Genomic DNA, 22,191 nt, shown 5'->3' on the forward strand with positions numbered 1-22,191 from the left:
CACTAGTTTTCATTTGGATGGATGGCTATGCTGTTTGAGAGAGCAGGTATTTGGAAATGTTAGCATTTTTATTTGACCTTTGACCCTTCCATTTGACCTCATGGCCCACAATTCCTCAAATAATCAGTAACAAGTAGCTTCCATTTTCATGGCAATACTTCAAGCTATTTCCACAACATGGGAAAAAATTGTGACATTCTTACATTTTCAGTTAACCTATGACCCCATGGCCAAAATCTTCCCTATACAGAACCATTGTGCAGTAATGCATACACCTAGCTCTATGAAGTATATACATTGGGTAATTTTCAAAGTGCAGGGAAAAAGTGCAATTTCAGCATTAAATGGTAGAACTTTGGCATTTTAACATGACTTTTGACCCCTGACCTATGACCCATGACCCAAAGATTCCCAGATTATCACTTTCAGCAGTATATGCATACAATATTTACAAAGTTTCATGAATATACCTTGAGCCATTTCCATGATATGGAGAAAAAGGCGAAATTCTAGCCTTTCACTTGACCTTTGAGCTTTCACTTTAGGGCCCAAAATTTTCCCTAGAGAATCTTTATTTGGTAACATATTAGTACATTAATTAAGAAAATACCTTAAGGCATTGCATAAATATGGGAGAAATAGTGAAACTTTAAGAGTCTGACCATGACCTTTGACTTTAAGCATGTGCACCCAAAAGTTGATAGGCACAACCTCTTCCACTCATACACACATGTACATATGTAAACTTTCATTAGGATGCCTCAAATGGTGTTTATGTCAGGCTGTGCACAAAATTGATTATGGGCAGATTGACGGACAGACGGACAGACAACCCGAAAACAATATCTCCGGTGGCACTTCGTAGTGGAGGCATAGAAAACATGGTAATAGAAATTGTTTTCATAACTATGTCTATAAACATGTACATGGACCAATAAATCTTGAAAATGGAAGCATATATGTATTTACAACAAGTCTGGGCACATCATCAAAAAATGAACATAATTATGGTAAGTTCTGTACAAATGAAAATAAATATCTTTGCTTGGAACAAACATTTACAACACACTTTTTTACATCACATGAATGGCTAAAATTATACAGATACTGCTAGCAATATGGAGATTGTCATGTACAACAACTGATGTTTGCAGACCACATAATGTAAAAAAAAAAATGCAAAAACAAATTAAGGAATCTGACAGCTTTTGTCTGCAGACTTTTTGAACCATAATGGAAAAGGAAATTTCTGTGGATCAGAAATTCTACTTGAATAGGTGAACTGCAAACACAAATGTTACCTGAAGGCATAAAAACTACTCCTTCTTTCAACAACAAGGCAACTAAGGTTGGATATTGAAAAATTATGTATAAAATTTAAAAATGTGTTTATATGAAAAATATAAAATGTGATCACTGTTGGGATTAACATACAGGTAATCATTACATAAACAAGGCAATTTGATCACATCAATGGAAGACTGGAACACCTTGCACAGCATGTTAGAGTTAATAAGAGTAATAAAAAGAGCTAAAATTCAAGTGCATTTTCTCGTTCCAATACATTTCTTGTACAATCTTCTCTGCAAATGTAGTACATACACAAATATTCACCACTACTTATATTTTCCCAAAACTGTATGGCAGTTCACCTCATAGAAACACTCCTACTGGCAACAGTCAGGATCTTGGAAATAATATCTTATGTTCCAATCCCCTATGCATGCAGCTCTCAACTCATTTCTTCAGGCAGTGTCTTGTAGCATTTTTCTCACAATTGCAAAATTGACAGACAAAACAAAAAATGGATACAAAAAAAAAATTGTCAACAACTTCCCTACAATCACAAAGAGTGACTGCTGAGTAGATACAGTTGAAAAAATTGCAGCATGGAGATATCAAAAGCAAATACTTCGTAACAACAACAATAAAACCCCACATACATGTGCTTGATGCATGATAACAGTAACATTGTGATAAATGTTGTTAATGCAAAATGTACAAACTCCCTCTGACTGTTAAATATTCTTGTTGGTCTGCAACAGTCTACATGGCCAGGGGGAGTTCCCCCTCTCAGAAGGGACTATGATTCCAAAACTCTGAAAACTTCACAGTGAATACCACCAGTTACATCTACTTGCATTTGACATCTACTTTGCATCTGATTAGCAGCCACCTGTGATGCTACACAAACTGTTGAAGTGGCAGAGTGTCTCGCTGTCCTGGAACCATTTTGCACAGCATCCAGTCGTGTGCCTGAGTACAGCTACATTAAACTTTTTGAAAATATCCATTTTGAGATATCAATCTTGTTTATGGCATTCTGACCTCAGGACACTGGACCAATGACAGCTTGTCCAATCAACACCGTCCAGTACATCCTATAAGGGAATTCCCCAAATGTGACCAGTTGCTCTTGCCATTACTGTTGACAGGAGCATACAAACAGGCAATGGGATGTAGATTCACCAGAAAGCCGTTGGTTGGTGACTTGCCCAAAATCTCCTGCATTTTGCTCTTTTCAAACATTTCATTCCTCTTTTCCTTTGTCAGAGTTGTATTGTTTCAAGTTATTGGTCACTAGTAGTACTGTGCCCGACAATAACAAGAAGTGTGGTGGCTCATCACAAACAAAGCATCACTTCATTCTGTTCAAAAAATTTAGATGACCACAGCTTTGTCTTGGAAGAAAGAGCTATCTGGCCACAGTAGAGAGAGGAGATGAGGCTAAATGAATGGGTAAAGATGCCATGTAGTTCACTGCCTGTTGTTCTTCTTGTTGCGCTTATTCCTCCCATTCCTGCGACTCGACGACTGCCTCTGGCTATTCTGTTGCGGCCGCTGCGATTCGTTATGTTGATGAGCAAATCGTTTGCACTTGCAGCTGCGAACTGTCTTGATGCGGTAAGTTCTGACCTGATTATTGTCACAGATTAGGCGGACTTTCTTTTGCCGCACATTGTCATTAACACACCTCCACTCTTTCCTCTTATCGTTGCTCCAAACTTTTACGTGCTCATAGTACCAATCATGATAGGACTCCGGAATGCATGAACCGGCACACACCACCTCCGTGATTGGTCTCGGACTAGTGCAAAATCCATCTGAAATATAGCGCTTGGATCTCAATTCCACGCAATGGACTTGCAACCTCTCTGAAAGGCAAAATAGAGACACAGAAGTGTAAATTACAATTCAAAGTTAATCATGAGCTACGAAATAATTCAAAATCACAAGATATCCATGTTTTTACATCACAATAGAGCCCAATCAAAACACAATAACCTGTTTAATTTTTGTTTCTATAATGCATCCAAGCAATCATTGAATAGGATGGTTTCATCTAAACAATGACAGCCATAATTTCCTATGATTACTAGAATTCTCAATAATGGATTTAATTTCATTTGTCAAACCCTAGGGTTTGCTCCTTATGCAATAAAACTGCCAGTTTTATTGCAGGAGGAGCATAAAAACACAAAGATATCTTTAAAATGTTGACAATAACGATTTTGTTTTTCTTATTTGTAGTGGTTTTATTCTGCAAAGGTTTACTTGAATACACAGTATCATTCAAATGCTTCAAATGTGCTGCCGGACATTGCTATCCACAAGTGAAGATCTTCCAGAATGTGTGACTGGCCTTGTGACCGGAAGGATTGGTAGGAAGAACACAGGTGATATTATTGGTGTTCAGGAGGCATGCCTAAAGTCAACTGCACTGTACAGGTGCCTCTGATGACTTGATTCTCACTACAGTTGGCCCAACTTAATCAGGAGGGGGCTGGAAGACAAGTTTTCCCCCCATTATAATGAGTGGTGGCTGGTATTGGCCTGTGCATATCACCATTTTGACACCCAGTCTGTGAGCTGTACACTAAACCACGCACAGTTTTCCTATCCATTGATGTCCATGGCAACAAGTACACATGTGCTTCAACATACAGAAACAAAATGGCTATAAAAAAGACATGGCAGCTTCAAAGCAAGGGTGCATGCTTCACTGGAATAAACCTCCATTCATTTCTTTCACAAAATAGTCCTATTCAGAGTTCACAATGCAGTCACAATGCCTACAACGCTGCTTATCAATACTGAGACATCTATAGGCAGTACTACTATCAAACTTGAACATGTTTTGCAACATCATTTGATGGAACGACATGTACACTGATGCACAACAAACACACTTTTTTCTTTTTTTCTGATCATCTTTTTTTTTCTCTCTGTCACACACACGTGTCTATACACACACATACAATACACAGGGCTGCACAGTGGCGCCGGTCCGACGGTCACAGACCAGTAAAAGTCACTGTCGGACCGGTAACTTTTCAGGAACTCCACAAGTTACCGGTCCGACATGACCAGTAAAAAATAGCATTGGCGGAGTCAGTAGAAAGAAAAAGAGCAGCCCCGATCAGGGAAAAATAGAATGCAATATATCGCATTGTTCAACAAGTTTTACGCAAGTTTTCGTTTATGACTACCGGCGGTGCAATTTGTACAGTAAACATACATTGTAATTAGTTTTGAGCATTAGCAGTCAATGAGATGGTTATTCGCACTCGCGCATTGGCGCTCACTGCTCACGCACTGCCATGCCATGCAATACATGCAAAGTATGTAAAATGTAATAACAATTCCCCGACTCCGGTTTGTTTGTTCGTTTGCTTGCGATCGGCGGTCATGCCAGACAAGGTCGGAGTATTGATAGAGGCGCATGAATTTCTGTGGTCATTTTACTCATGAATTTTTAACGCAAGATCCGATCCCGGCTTCGCAGCAGCGTGGCAGTTGCCATTTTAGAACTAATTTACTTGTGCCGATTTTTAGAAAAAGTGAAAATATATTCAGCAGCAAACAGATCTGATTGCGTTCATTTTCATTTTACCCATTTCACAAATGAATATTTTCATTCCTTCAGAATGGTCTCATAATGAAGACAGGCGCAAAAAGAATCACGAAATCGGCCCTGCCGTGTACCTTTCAAGAACGCATGCACAAAATGTGACACGATTATCGGGAGAAAAAAAAAATTCATGAAATTATCGCAGTCCCGTTGAAATTTGAGGAAACAATAGGCACAAAAAGTATCTTGAATTCGGTCCAGCATGTCGTGTTGGTTATCAAAAACGCATGCACAAATGCGAAGAGATTATCGGGGAAAAAAGTATGGAAAGCATTTTCAATCCTTCTGATGGGTGCATCACAACAGATTACAGCAGAAATAATTCATGAAGTCATCGCAATCCCGCTGATATTTGAGGTAGACATAGGTGCAAAAAAGATTGTGAATTCGACCGTGTCGTATACCTTTTAAGGACGCATGAATACGAAATGCGAAAAGATTATTGGGAGAAAAATAAAGGACACATTTTCAACTCCTTCTGGCGTGCGCATCATAAGGATTACAAGCCGGATATCAATTCATAACATCGCAATCCCGTTGAAATTTGAGGAAACAATAGGCACAAAAAGGATCTCGAATTCGGCCCTGCATGCTGTGTATTTTTTTCAAAAAAAAACGCATAATATGTACAAATGCGAAGGGACTTTGGGGACAAAAATATAGATTGCATTTTCAACCCTTCTGGTGCATGCATCACAAAAGATTACAGCCAAAATAATTCATAAAATCATCACAATCCTGCTGATTTTCAGGTAGAAATAGGCGCAAAAAGGATTGTGAATTCGGCAGTGTCATATACCTTTTAAGAATGCATGTACGAAATGCAAAGAGATATGGGGAGAAAAATGAAAGACATATTTTCAATGCCTTTTGGCGTGTGCATCATAAAGATTACAGCCGAATAATAAAAATCATTGCATTCACGTTGAAGTTTGAGGAAACAATAGGCGTAAAACGAATCATGAATTCGGCCGTGTTGTATATCTTTTAAGAACGCATTTAAGAAATTCGAAGAATTTATCGGTAAAAAAATAAGGACACATTTTCAACCCATTTTGGCGCGTGCATTGTAAAAGATTACACCCGAAGAAATTCATGAAATTGTCACAATCCCGCTGATATTTGAGGTAGAAATATGCGCAAAAAGGATTGTGAATTCGGCCGTGTCGTATATCTTTTAAGAACGCATTTACGAAATGCGAAGAGTTTATCACGGAAAAAAAAATAAGGACACATTTTCAACCCATTTTGGCGCGTGCATTGTAAAAGATTACAGCCGTAGTAATTCATGAATTCGTCACAATCCCGCCGATATTTGAGGTAGAAAAATAGGCGCAAAAAGGATCACGAATTCGGTCCTGCCGTATATACCTTTCAAGAACGCATGTACAAATGCGAAGAGATAATCGGGAGAAATATAAAGGACGCATTTTCAACCATTCTGGTGCGTGCATCACAAAAGATCCACAGGAATTCATGAAATTGTCACAATCCCTCTGATATTTGAGGTAGAAATAGGTGCATAAATGATCGTGAAATTGGTCGTGTTATAAGAACGCATTAACGAAATTCGAAAAATTTATCGGGAAAAAAATAACACATTTTCAACCCCTCTTGGCGCGTGCATCATAAGATTACAGCCGAATAATCCATGAAATCATCGCAATCCCGTTGAAATTTGAGGAAACAACAGCCGCAAAAAGGATCTCGAATTCGTCCCTGCATGCTGTGATATAAAAAAAAAAAAAAATGCATGCACAAATACGAAGAGATTTTCAGGAGAAAAATAAAGAATGCATTTTCAACCCTTCTGGTGCGTGCATCACAAAAGATTACAGCCGAAATATTTCATGAAATCATCGCAATCCCGTTCAAGTTTGAGGAAACAATATATAGGCGCAAAAAGAATCATGAATTCGGCCGTGTCATATCTTTTAAGAATGCATTTACGAAATGGGAAGCGTTAAAGATTACAGCTGTAGTAGTAGTTCATGAAATCGTCACAATCCCGCTGATATTTGAGGTAGAAATTCGGCCCTGCATACCGTGTACCTTTCAAGAACGCTCGCACAAATGCGAAGAGATAATCGGGAGAATAATAAAGAACGCAATTTCAACCATTCTGATTACATCCGAAGTAATTCATGAAACCGTCACAATCCCGCTGATATTTGAGGTAGAAATAGGCGTATATCATATATGTCGTATATCTTTTAAGAATGCATTTATGAAATTTGAAGAGTTTATCAAGAAAAAATAAAGGACACATTTTCAACCCCTTTTGGCGCGTGCATCGTAAAAGATTACAGCCGAAGTAATTCATGAAATCGTCACAATCCTGCTGATATTTGAGGCAGAAAATATAGGTGCAAAAAGGATCGCAAATTCGGCCCTGCCATATATACCTTTCAAGAACGCATGCACAAATGCAAAGAGATTATGGGGAGAAAAATAAAGAACCCCTTATGGCATGTGCATCAGAAAATACTACAGCTAAAATGATTATTGAAATCATTGCAATCCAGCTGAGCACCAAGAGTGTGAAATGCGCAGCAAGTTAAGTAACTCATGTTACTCTATGTGTGCCGATGTTTAGAAAAAGTCACAAACGCATTTGATACAATCTGATTTTGTTCATTATCATTTTATACTTTAATTCACAAACAAACATTCAATTCTTTTAAAATGGTTCTATACACGAAGAAGAGATAGGAGTACAAAGCATCACAAATTTGACCCTGCAGTGTACTTTCAAGAACGCATACATGATATGAGAAGAGATTTTCGGAAGAAAATTAAAAAACGCATTTCAATCCCTTTTTTTTTTCTTCTTCCTTTTCGTATCAACGAATCAATTCGCAAATGATTCCTTTTTGTTCCTTTTCAATGTAATGATCCATAAAGGCTTTCTTGTGCAATGAAACAATGCAAGCTTACAAAATATCAATCTGTAAAAGGTACATTTTTTTTGGGGGGGGGGGGGCGTATAAGTAGTCGACAAAAAATCTGAAAATAAATTTGCAAGTCACTTAATGCTTTTTAAGGTGGTTGTTGTTGACCAGTAAATTTTCTGTTCGGACCAGTAAAACATTGGTAAAATGGGGTATTTACCGGTCCGACAGAGACAGGTTGGACCGGCAGAAAAGATGGGTTAGTGTGCAGCCCTGCATTACACATATTCTGATGCACTCAGAATGAGAGTTTAGACCAAGGTGGGGAACTGAAGTGCATGTATGAGTAGAAGCTGATTATTTCTAAGGATTTAGTTGTCATTTTTTAAATTGAAGAGCAACAATTGATGTAAGTGGTTATTCCAAAATACATTCCAATATAAGGGTTTGTGGTTCTGATTGAGTAGTGAAAATAGCATGTATAAAGTTTGTCATATATAATCTTGTTGCAGAGACTATTTCATTCATTATTGTAAATTTTATGTCAACCACTTCCTATGTTGATACCCCAATTCAAATTTAAAATCTAAATATTGGAAAAAAAGGACACTCACCCAAAAATTGCATACTGAGAAAAGAGGTTTTGAAGTATAGGGTCTATTCAAGTGCTTCACCTTACCAAGTCATGCTAGCTATGCAATGAATGGGACAAAAAACAGGATGTAAAACACTACAGCAACAACAATGGAGAGATTATCAGATTAACCTGAAATTGAGCATGCTATATCAACACTTTCTTTCCTTGACTGATACCAACTTTCAAAGCAGTAGCACTATCCTTTCAAAAGTTATTAGAGTTGGAAGTGAAGTGCAAAGGATTTAATTCTAAGAAATAGAAAGGGGCATCTAAGACATACCTAGTCACACTAGTCATACCTAGTCACACTAGTCTAGAAAAAGGAGCTAAAAGTGTAAATACACAATTTTGCATTCTTTTTTTTATATTATCTCAAACTTTAGCACAATGTAGAAGAAAAATTGCTTTTTAAGAAAATATGAAAAACTCAAGATTGACTTGGTTGACCCATTTCACACCGATTTTGAGTTCTTGTGTAACAATCAGGGTGTCAGGCTTTTCGTTGGTTTCGTGATGCACAATCTCATATGCAACATAATGAATGAAGCAGGTAATGTTTCTGTCAAAGGGATATAGCTTCTGTGTCTACACTGCTTACACTGTCACTCTGTTCCAAAAAATTCTCTCACTGAAGGTGATAGCTAAGTCTTATACAGGGAGAAAGGGAGTTACCTTCTTTTTTTATGCCAGTGTTCTAATATTTTTAAGTTGCAATATGCTGAAATGAATCTTACTCTTACCCCTTTAATACCAGCATATCCCCTTGAAAAATTGATAAAAGCAATGCAAAATCACGCAAGAGCAAATTCGCTGGCTCAAGCAGCCCAACAATATATATATTTTTTTTTCCACTGACAAAGCATTCATACGAGAAACAGGAGTAAAGAAATAATTGTCTATAGCACGCCTTTGAGAAGTGAACCACCTTTCACACGGGACACTGCATGAAGCATTCCTTTGACTATGTGGGGGGTCTCCTCTTGCACATGCATTACACTCTCATGCATTCATGTTCTCAATATAACTGATTGCATATGTTTTTGCATCTGTGCACTCACAGTCAATTTTTTTTCTATCAGTTTTTGCAGTTAGGCATTACAATAGTTACTACTAAGAACACTTCTAGAGATTCAAGTTCTCATCAGATCTTGTCATTAATGTCTGATTCCTTATATTCAACTGTTGTTTTCCAAAGACACAAAATAACATCAAAATATATCACAAAGGACAACAAGGACGTAAAAGGCTATTGTGACAGAAATGTCTGATATTCACTAAAGAACTGTAGTCACACTTTTAGTCGCACTTTGACGCATTGTAATCTGACAGCACATGGACAGCAGGGACATGGGCAGTAGATTTCTCTGAGCGTATTGGGCTGTGTCTTTGGTCTACTAGAGCAACCAGTTGTAACAACAGAAGTTTCAGCTAAGAAAAAAAAAGAAAAAAGAAAGAGAGAGGGCGAGAACTAGAAGGGGAGATTTCAAGTGGTGATAAAAGATGAACAATTTCACCCTGAAAGGAGCACCAAAAAAAAAAAAAAAAAAAAAAAGAGTGGGGAAAGAAGAGAAGCTGAGATTTGTGAGGCTAGCAATTCAATGGGGAGGCTTGCTTGACTTATTCTGCTCGCTTCTTTTCTTCCCTGCCAATGCGTTCTCCATTCACACGCAGCCACGGGTGACAAACCAACTGACTTTTTTATTTTCTTTCCCTCTGCTCTCATTCTATGTCTTTTTTATTCAACGCTTTAAGCTGCTGGGAAAGAAAGACACCTGTACAAGGCCAGGCACTGGCTAAAGGGGGAGAGAGAAAAAAAAAAAAAGAGAAAGAAAGAAAGAGAGAGCGAGAGAAAGGGGGGGGGGGGGGGACAAGAGAGAAAATTGGAGAGGGGAGTGTAATAAACTGATGGTATCATATCTGCAAATGACCCTTTTTTCTCCTCTCTCCTCCTTCATGTCTTTTTCCCCCCTGAGCCTAAAAAAAAAAAAAGCTTGCTTTTGCTTTGGAGTATATAAGAATCAATATGTGTTGTACTTTCTTTCTTGTACTCCTAAGGAATAAGAATTTTATTTTTCCACACATATCATTTCTACAGGATCTAACTGCTTAATTTTTTTTTTTCAAGGTGATGTGCCATGCTACAGTCCATATGCTGGTGGCATTTTGGACATTCTACAGCATTTAACTTAAGGGCAACTCAATTTAAATGAAAATTATTGCATATGCTTGTATCTATAATTGTATAAAAGTTACACAACTATATGTTTAAATGTAAGTGTATGTGTATATATATATATATATATATATATATATATATTTATGTATGCATGTATTTTTTTCATGATTATCATGGTCTATACTCATTTTAATGTTTCATGAAATTATTTCACTTTTGTTTTTCTTTCTTACTTCCTATTTACAGTATATGGTATTTGAAGCAATTATACCCACCAATCTTCAAATGATTATTATGGTTTATTTCGTTGTTTAATTTTACATTAAATGATTGCATTTTATGTCTTTAATATATATATATATATATATATATATACACACACACACACACACACACATATTGACCACTTTTTGTTTTTGCAGTCAAGTTGAAGCATGTCCCATGAAGAAAAGAAGAAAGAGAAGTCAAAGGCTTTGTGGCATGGAAATGAAACATTTGTGGGAATAGAAAAAAAATGATAGGAAAAGAAACAAAAAAGGTGCTGTTTCCTTGGAGTCACACAGGATTCCTAGAATATTTTCCTTGCAGGTCTGAGTCATAAGTAAAGGTTGATTAAATTTCAGTTTACCCCTTTCCAAAAAGGTCAACAACATTTTTTGCATTGAACGTGCTCCAGTGTGCTAGAAGTAGGAATGATACCTGGCACTGTAAGCTTGGTATTGAGAGGGCTGAACATGCCCAAACTGCCGGTGGTTTTGGGGTGCAACAAAAGAATTTTTCGTCAGCACTCTCAGAGCCTACTTTGTAGGCTAGGGAAACCACCCACATTGATCACTGCAGAGCTTTTTCACTTTCTCTCTTCTTTTCTTTTTAGACAAGTAATCTAGAAGATGATGTCACGGCTACATAGTAGGGAAGTCATGATGTAGGTTTTGCTGGAAACCCCTTCAAGACAAATTCTAATTAAGAAATACAATTTAAAGATGGTATTTTGCTCAAAACGGCAGGCAATCTTGCTGTCATGTGGCTACCCTACTTACCAACACCTTTGGAATTAGTCTTTAGAAAACATGGTTGGAAGACAGCGATTCTGTGGGATTTTTATTTTGCTTATCTGTAGCTAGCTCATCAAATCGCTTACTTTTTGGGATTGGTATTTACTGGATTATCAGTCATTCACAAAGCAATGCAGACAGTCTCTCTCAAAGTAAGTTCTTTCTACCTCAAGTACATCTGGATTACGAGATGAATAACTGGCGAAAGCATTGTATGAGATAAATTCTTTCCATACCTATGAGAATGGAAACAAAATAATTCTACTCAAAGAGTATTACACAAGCAATAATGACAAGAAGGCCAAGGAGCACCATTTTCAACAGTCTCCTGATTGATAATGTCACTGGGAAAAGGAAAACAAATTTTCTTCATAATCTCCATCAATTCACAAATATTAGAAAATATTTCAAAATGTCTATATAACACTACCACTTTAGGGCAGTGACATCTGGAAAGAAAGCAAAAACTGTGAAAGAATGATGACTATTGGTAAGCATGAGGACTCTTCCAATTATATAACAGGAATATGACATTCTAGAAGAAAGATATATATCTCTCCTAGACATCAATCGATGATGATTTTTTTGCAGGCAACAGTGACAGTCATCCTCATTGCTGTTTGTTTGATAAATTAAGAAAGATGTAGATGGAACAAGCGAATACTGCCACCACATAATGCCTTAAATAACTCCATTTTCCTTCCAGTTGCTGAAAATGGCATATTGAGAGAAAAAGAAGTAATATCCATGAACAGTGGAGAGAAATTATGTCTGGAAAGGGATGGGAAAAAGATGAATCTCCTGAAAACATGCTATTTTGTCAAGGATCATCCGAACCATTGTATATCCTAATTTTTGGTCATTTTTTTTATTTCAAGATTTTTAGTTATTTCTATAGTGGGCATTCCGTTTATACACATATTGTTAAATTTTAAGTTCTAATTTGATGTAATTTTTATGTAATCATCACTTTCAGTCTTGTATTTTCATTTTGTTTGTTTCCTCATAGGCAAAGCGGACTAAAAAACGAACAATGTGGCTGTCCTCTCCTATATAAACAACGGTTCGGATGCCTGCAAACACATTGTGTGCGGTCAACAAAACGATCACATATCAGGCACATTGACTTTGCGTGTAAGATCAGTAATATATGACAGTTCGGTGACCACAAGTACTTGTGCATGCAGTCAACACAACTGTCATATACATGGTAGTTGACAACAGTCTTTGCAAACAGAAAAAAACATACACGTAGCTCTCTTGCAATTTCTCGCACATTCCTCACTATACGATTCAACAAAAACATTACATGTTAGAGAAAGAATTGAAGTCTGACGATTACAAATATAATTGGAAATGCCAGACATAAAAGTGTAGCAATCATGATTATAAAATGGGTAAACTTCAAATGCGATTATCTCAAAATATCATTCTTATGCAAAACTTGTACAAACGACGGTTCGGATGACCACCGACGACGATTTTGTCCTTTGTGATGAACGGATATGGGTAGTTTGACGAGGAAAGCATACTTCTGACTTCCTCCCAGTAACCCTTTCTGGATCACCACCTCAATGTGCTGTCAACATTATGCACACACAGGTGGTTACAAGAGCTCAACTATGGTCCAAGATAACTTGGACTGTACACCTACGGACAGAAAACCAATTGGAATCATACTCTAAACGTAATTTAAGAGCACTGGCTATCCCAGTAATATGTCAACAGGCCCATTCAAATACACCCGATATTGATGGTTTTGGAAAATTACTTTTTGCAATGTGAAACAAAAACAATTAATTCTTGGGTGTGAACACACAAAAATTTGTTAACTCTCTCAATACATATCACATTGTGAAAATTGGTCCAGCTTTATTTTTTTTTAAACTGTTGTGGCAATTTGCTTTGTATGGTGTGTGTAAATGGCAAGATGAAGAAACTAATGATTTTTAAAATCCCATAATGCAGTTCTTGCAACACAAGGTCCACACACTCCGGTCATTGTTTAGGCATGCACAGTCTGGAGATTCAAAGCGCTTCAGTTACAGCCAAGTAAGTTTTTTGCCAAGTGTGAATGGTGGCAAACAGAATCGATTTTCACATTCGAAACCGAAAACCGATTGCTCTTGTGTGTGAATGGGGCTAACAAGACTAGTGATTCTTGTTTCAACACCAAAGTCAAAGACACGGTCATCAGAAAATAACTCCTCTTTCTTCTTAATTCGTACCTAGTAGCAGACGACGCTTAGGCCCAATTTAGCTAGCAGGCGGCGCTTGTGTACTGTCCTATCCATGTAGATATCTCAAATTTCACTGAACCAAATCCCACCAAAATTACAGGATACATTTCTAAGCATATTTCAAAGTACTCTCTTATATTTGAACGAAATCAGTAATCGGGAAGGATCAATATCGACAGCGACTTTCAAGTCGTCACTCAAAATAAAACTCACTCTTCGCGAGAGATCTTGGCGAACGCGACCTGCACAATCTAGAACTGAAGTTAGCCGACCAGTACTGTGTGAACAGGGAATTTACGAGGGAACAAAACTCAAAAGTGTAATGATTGTGGCGACTTGTGTGATTTACGAACTACATTTTTCATTTAACTTACCACAAATAATTTGTAAATTGATTTTTTGCTCCCAATTACTTGAAAGATTTGACTCATGATATTAGATGGCTAACTTCAGTCAGTGCGTGCGCAGGCAGGTAGGGCCTACGCCGCGATCACTCATGTTTAGTCGTACAGAGCAGATTAGTTTTAGCGACGACAGGAAAGTCGACAACTACACTTACGCTTCCCACCTTGTGATTTGGTTCCAATTAGCGTGAGCAATTGGATATGAGTCATTAGTATTTCCTGTGATTTTGGTGCAATTTGGTAAAGTGAATTTTGAGATATCTACATTGATACGGAAGAACGCTAGCAGCATACCTAAACCAGCGCTTGGATCGGGCAGCGGCGGCACTGTTAGTATCTACGTGGTCAGGCCACTCTTCCGAGGTATGGGTCCTACTAAAACTAATTGTTAGATCTAACTAGTTAGTCCTTGGTGTAAATACGACCACCATGCGATTTATCTCGACTAAAAAAACATTGGAAATCCATAAAGCAGATACCTTACCTGCAAAATTCAACACAGGAACAACAGTGCCTGCAGCACAAGGGTCTAGATCTATAACGCTAGACCTTGGAGTCTGGACTTCCTTCAAGTTCTGGCAGCAGGGGTATGTATACTATAACGTTACGCTGTGCCTTTTTAGCGCTGTGCACGTACAGCTGTCGACGGCGAGTGAGTGTACTCATCAAAACTTGGACTGCCACATAGAATCTACTCGGTCCTTGACTGCTCAGTAGTCCTAGTCCTAGTTCCAGTCTAGAGTCTATTCTATGTGTACTGGGTGCAGTTTTCTTCTAACTAGGCGTAAATCGTGATTGCCATTGACTATTTTTTGGATTTAGATTTTAAGAATCACTCGGCCCTCATCTACGTCAGATAGTTTGAACTGTCGAACCATGTATCGCTAGCGCTCATCATTATATCAATGCATAGTTAGTGCAACGTTACTTACACACAGTTTTCTATGGGCAGCACGTTCGGATACCGGTAACGATGCCAATTTCATTTTGCATATCTGGAATATTCCCCACAAGTTTTATCTAAATATAAAGCTTTTGAAGAGATTCCTTTTAAAAATTAAAAAAATATTGTTTAACATGTTTATTTCAGCTCCGCTCCATATTGCAATTTTACTAATTAACAGCTTTTCTAGTACTTCATGTGAGATTTCATCAGTAAATTGACATGTGTAGTTCATCTTGCTAAAGTCGGAGTTGTACACCTGTGACGTATGCCAAATTGTGTGGATCGTTCCATGGCTTGCTCGTTTTCATTTTCTTTTTCAAAAAATCATTACAGGCTAATCCTGGGTTTTAGAATCCTCTCTTTCCAGTAGTAGGCACAAAAAAATGCAGATTAGAATTATCAGACAATTAGAAAATGTCAGTACAGTTTTCTTTTAAGGTTCCTAGTTATCATAACTATGATCCTTTTCCTTCTTTGACATTTTGCTCTTGCATTCATATGTCACTAAATTCCCAGTGCTGAATGTTTTTGCCACTTAAAACTACCACAAATGTATAACAATGACATACACTACAGCAAGTTAGAAATGTGTGTGTGTCTTCTCATCCAAAGCATAATCATTTCAGTGACTGGCTTAATTCCTGCATGGGTTGGTGGGGCAAGAAAATGAACAGTCCTATGAGTGTACAGCCCATATACCTTAGGTTCAGTCGCACAGACCATGTATCCACATGTAAACGTTGCTGTGTGTAATTACACTTTGGTAGCATTGATAAATGATAACCCATCAATACTCTGCCTTTTGAATAAATAATGCCTGTTTGAACAGTATCGTACTCAAACATACTTTATATTTTCTTTGGATAAACCCGAGTCTTGAGGTCAAGCCAGCAATAAAACGAAAGATGAAAAGAGAGTAAATGAAGAAAATCTTATTCCCTTTGTGGAAAAAAAAAATACCATGCAACAAAACTGCGACAGGCAATTATTGGCATACAGCAGTTTTAAAATGCATTATGGGTAGCAAAATGGAGGATTTGCTTTATTGTCAGTAAAGCTTGATGTACAAAAGTAAACCTTTCTTTGGCTTTTATGAGAGGTGTAACTGAATGTACCATATGTCTTTGACAACTTTGGTTCTTACTTAATCCTTACCCCTCAAATCAGATGTCCTGCCTTTTAACCCTTTCATCACCACTGGCAATATAGTTGTATGCAATGTTCATGGCTTTCTGGCTGCTGGTCGGAGAGGGTTAGACCCGGCATGGTGGTGCTTAAAACTAAAGCTATACACATGCTGCAAGAGGTTTTTATCTACACTTACACCTGCATGTATGCACAGCATTCTTCAGCACCAGATGCAACTTTTTAAGCAGGCATGAATATTAGGGTCTACATGTCTGTATAAAGAGTTCAGCATAGAACGACCCCTGCCAATGGTGAAAACGTAAACCAAACTGTAGAAGACGATGGTGGCAAGGATATAAAGCATAGGGGAAAAAAATTCACAGCATGAAGATAGCATAGATAAGAGAAGCATGAAGTGTTTGATTTGTGCAATGTTTAGGAGGTGGATACAAAAGCAGATAAAAGTCACCATGCTCTCATGGAGTACTTCATTTACACATGTGTAGCCATGCAGCTCTGAGACGTGTTCTCAATATCATTCCTCAACTAGAAATGTCGCTAAGGCGACTGGTATGCCTCCGCCATAATGCATGATTCTCCTAATAGGTCTATAATAGTACATGTGGACAATGTGTGATTACATTTTCACAAAATTGGCAAAATATTAAAATGACAAGTTTGTCACAAATGTGTTGAATGTTCACCTTCCTTGACCTAGGTTTAATTGGATGAATAGGAGAGCATGTGTTTGGGGATTTACGGACTTAAACTTGACTCTGACCCATTCATAAGTTTATGCATTGAGTAATTTTCAAGGTATGGAGAAAAAGTGCAATTTCTGTATTGAAAAGTACATTGTTGCCATTTTCATCTGGCCTTTGACCCTAAAATTCATCTAGGATAATCACTGTCGGGCAGAACCTTTTGACCTTTGAGGCAAAAAAAGAAAGAAAAAAAAGAAGAAAGTTTCCAGAGAATCTCTGTTAGGTTATATACATGCATACACCAAGTGTAAAAAAAAAAATAATCCTGCTGGCATTGCATAGATATGAGGGAAATAGTAAAATTTTGAAGTGTTGCCCTTGACCTTTGACCCCATGAACCCTAAATTCTCTAGATAATCACTGCCAGTCAGTCCATGTATATATACTATGTTCCATGAAGATACCTTGAACAATTTCCAAGGTACGGAGAAAAAAGTGAAGTTTTAATATATTTACTTGATCTTTTGACCTTTGACCTCATGACCCCAAACTTTCACCAGAGAATCTTAATTGGGTAATACATGTATACACTAAGTTTCAAGAAAATATCATCAGGCATTGCATAGGTATGGTGGAAATAGTAAAATTTTACGTGTTTGACCTTGACCTGTTGATCTTTGACCTTGAGCAAAATTCATTACGGACGGACGGACAGACGGACAGATGGAAGGACAGAAGGAAGGACGGACGGACGGACGGACAGACAGACAGACGGAAGGATGGATGGACGGACCGACAACCCGAAAACACACTGCCTCCGGCACCACTTCGTGGCGGAGGCATAAAAAGAATCTCACCTTACAAACATTGTCCCACATATTCATACTTCAGTTAATGGCTTGAAGACTACTGTATAGCAGATATTCGTTGTTTGATTTTAATCCAGATTGTCAACCAGTTCTGTACTACTTGTGGCTTTTGTTTGTCGATTAACAGAGCACCTAACATGAAACGTGTCCATTTCCTTTTCGAAACTTCCCTCATCAATATCAACATCAATTCAATCTGGGGCTTACAGTATGGACTGAAAAATACTTGTTTCTTAATGATACAATGAAGATATAATTTTGAATGTCTATTCGTGTATTGATGTTCTTGTTATTTTTAATCAGCTGGACAGTCATGTGACAAAAAAAAATTGTCCATCGCATCACTTTCAATCATTTTTCCAAATGCAGGAATACTATTACTAACCATCATGTGAGATCTACACATATGCACATAAACATACTCCATCGTGATACTGCACAAAGCTTTACACGTGAACCCCACCCCCCAAAAGTAAACAGCATTTAAAATACAGTAATTGCGTTGTATAAACCTTGCTAGATAAATTGAACTTTGAGCAGACTCTGGGCACATCGTTTTGATGCTCAGATTATTGCGAGTAAATAATGTAGTAAGATAATCTGCAACAGCAAGTCGATCAGTACTAACTTTATGGTTTTTTTTTTTTTTTGGGGGGGGGGGCAGAAACATACACACACATAAAAGGACACAGAAGACAAAATCAGTTGTTTGGGTCTGTCACATGTCTGCACAATATCAAAATACAGCACCGAATAGTAACTCCATGAAAATGTTTTAAAAGCTGTAATTCAATGGTTATGATCCAGAAGAAGGGTTGACACAATGTAAAGTCTGAGTACTGAATCTTATTTATATCAAAGTAATTCTTGCATTGAGTTGTTTAATCGCAACTGATTGACAAATTGCCCGATATGTCAATCAGAACTGAATCTTATTTCTCAACAGAGGGGTTTACTTTGAATGAGTGTGAAACAATATCAATTTAAGACTCTACAGAATGTCCAGAGAGTAAGGGGAAATCAGTTCTTCATCTATTAAAAAAGAATTTACCCCTTCTTGCTGCTGAAGTCTCAAGAATGACTAAGAAGTTGATCACCTACTTAACATCATTTTATTTAATGACAGAATGTTACTGCAGTAAGATCATCTCCCCTCTTAAAAAAAAAAGAACCTATTTGCATTGCTCCACCTTCCACTAAACAAGTGGGTTCACTAATACTGTATTCACACTGGTCCTTGGATATAAGCCGTGACTAATGCAAGATGGTGTTCCGCACTGATGTTGAATTGGCAAAGCTGCCAACATTCCAACATCAAAATTAGGGAGATTCCAAAGAACAATCAGGGAGACCTAAGTCATGTGTTTTAAATGCATCTCAGTATAGGCCAAATGATATCCAAATCAGGGAGACTTTTGTATCTCATTGTCAAGAAATGAACCGACATTACCACCAGGCTGTTCCTGGTTGCTGGGACAGCAGTAGATGAAAGGTTTGAGTCCCACTGGTTCCTTTTTTCTGACATGTTTGTTAATCTACAGATTAGCAGTTGAGATCTTAACAAATTTCATTTGCAGAGGGAGAAAATTTAAAGAAATTCACACCTGAACCTTCATCCCTCTGAATAATATCTTGCTTTCATTAAGCCAACTCTCATTTGAATGTTTTAATATGCCATAGTTTTCCATTTCCTATAACACATTCGGTATCACTATTTACTCAATTGTTCTATCAGGCAGCTGTCAGTACCAAGCTACATAATCATGCAAACTAGTGTATGTATATATCTGCATATGCCAACTGCAGTGTGTACTACATACTTCTATAAAAAGATTTTCCCTTATCAGAATTATCAACAAGCACCCATCTGCCTGGATTGTTTATTTTGATTATTTGAGTAGGGACTATGACCATCGTTTCTTATTCACTACGCGAAGACCTGAGGCATTTATCTTATGGCAGGTGACAACCTGTGCCCCTCCTCCCCAGCATTCCTCTCCAAACTGAGACAGGTGTTCCAGTGTTCCAATGGTGGGGATGCATGATGCCATATTTAGAATCCCAGTCTATCTTCACTGTAAGTTAGTGTACAAATCGGTATATTCACATGTGAGATAATGTGTTGAATAAACATTCATATGTTAAGGTTCAACTTCAGTCATAAATTGTGATGATCTATTTTTCTTCCTAGGGATCATAGATTAAGATATGCCATCATTGAAAATCGTCTTTAGGAACACAGATTAATAAGAAACAAGAACATACAAACCCACAAGGATTGCATGCAGCAAGAATAGCACGCATAATATCACTGTACATCACATTCTTGTAATCACTTCATCATTTTCGCTCAATTGCTGGAATTCTTATTCAAACAAATCACACACACACACACACACAAATCAAAATATAATCCATGTGAATAATCATATTTTTGATACACCTTGGTAACATTTTATGACACTGGCAATAAATTTGTCTTTTTTGCTAGTAAGGCAGAGTAAATACAATGTTTGCATATACTTGTGAAGCAAAACTTCGACAGGTGACATCTGGCCATGGTTAAAAGGACAGCAAACAAAACAAAAAAAATGACAATAATAGTAATAGAATAACAAGTACCATCATGCCATCCCTGGCAATAGTTCAAGACATGTGCTACTTTATCAAATTACCTTTGGATAAATGATATCTCTTTTTGTTATTGTTTACCTGGTGACGATAATGTACTGTTTTATGTCTAAGTGTATATGATCCCTGCATGGTCCAAAGTGCAATCAAGGTCAGGCTGGGGTGAAACCACTTCAAAATTCACATCATATGGTTTCACAAGCTACTCACCATGTGACAAGATTTTCTGTTATGGTAGTTGCAGACATGTTGTTACTTGCTTTTTTTCTTCACATTGTTATATGTAAATCTTGAACATATTAATTGTGATATGATCCAGGAAATTGTATGAGAGTACAGTGAACTACAGATTAAGGGGGATTCATTCTTCCCATAGTGCAATGACCAATATGCTCAAATTCATGCAAAATGTGATACATTTTCTCCAAAGTTAGCAACATCAATGTTCTGCCTGTATCCTTGGTATATCCCCTTTCTTATCCAAAGTGTGATTAAATGATTATGTACAAATGAGAGCAGTTTGAAACAGACTGCAAATCATGTTACCTACAAACATAAGTTATAATGTTCATATTCATATCTTACTGTTAGTTGACTTTAAACACTGCACTGTTGGACCATCTTATGAACTTCCTCAACCTTTATTGTAATGAGTTTGATTTTGTACTATCTTATGGTAATACAAAAAATTATGTATAAAAGAGCCAATCAATTCCAGAACCAGTAGGGAGCAAATACAACTATTCTCAATGTGCATATTCCACTGTTTTACTACTTGGCCTTGCAACATAATTGTCTCAGTCACTCCATGATAAGAATACTGAACCATTTCAGTGATGTTCCTGCTGATGAATGACTTCTAAGGTACATTTACACCTCTTTGATTTTCTTGAGTCCTCACAATAACAGAAGAATGTGAGCTTCTGTGCTATTAAAGTGACTTGTGACATTTGCAACAAAACACATCTACATCTTCATAAGATAAACATGTGTACTCAAAACTCTCAATCCGATAACCTCCACTCATAATCATGTAACAAGGGTAAAAAAAAAGAAGCATGGGACATTTTAAGCTCTATCAACACTGGGAATTCGTGACAATGGAACCTTTTTAGTTTGATCATTGAAATAACAATGACAACATGTAGCTGCTGCACATGTTAAGCTTACATTTGAGGACTACCAGACTTTAGTTCACATAGACCAACAGCATACCTCAGTTTCTTGCTATCATCTTGCACATGAATTTATTCTACCTCCATTTTGAATGAACAAATATGCCCTACATGACAGTCTGCTTGTTTCAGAATATGCTGGAATAATGCAGAGTACAATATCATTACACTGTAGTACGACAGAATTCATGCCTGTTTTGAAAGCTGCACTATCCCTATATGAAGGAGGAATATACAAAATGAAATGGGCTTAATAAAATTGATATGTCATCTCATAATAGAGACAGACTCCATGAAGCTAATGCAGTATTGATCTGATGCGGTATTATTTTTGGAGAAAAATAGCAGGAAGACACCCCTTTAGTGTGAGAACTAAGCATCGTATCAAATTACTATTTTTCTTCTGGCAATTATCTCTCACTG

The 22,191-nt window shown here is 37.3% G+C and overlaps 1 protein-coding gene across 1 annotated transcript in view; it reads right to left on the reverse strand.

The window, feature by feature from the left end:
• Positions 1-1,600: 1,600 nt before the first annotated feature.
• Positions 1,601-22,191, reverse strand: part of LOC140237773 (uncharacterized) — a 61,837-nt gene continuing 41,246 nt past the window's right edge. Inside the window, exon 2 of the mRNA XM_072317709.1 lies at positions 1,601-3,155. Within this exon, the coding sequence (XP_072173810.1) occupies positions 2,758-3,155 (398 nt within the window). The 3' untranslated portion in view covers positions 1,601-2,757. The remainder of the gene's footprint in view (positions 3,156-22,191) is intronic.

The sequence above is a fragment of the Diadema setosum genome, chromosome 14 (genome assembly GCF_964275005.1).
Source record: "Diadema setosum chromosome 14, eeDiaSeto1, whole genome shotgun sequence".
In the NCBI taxonomy this organism is placed as follows: Eukaryota; Metazoa; Echinodermata; class Echinoidea; order Diadematoida; family Diadematidae; genus Diadema; species Diadema setosum.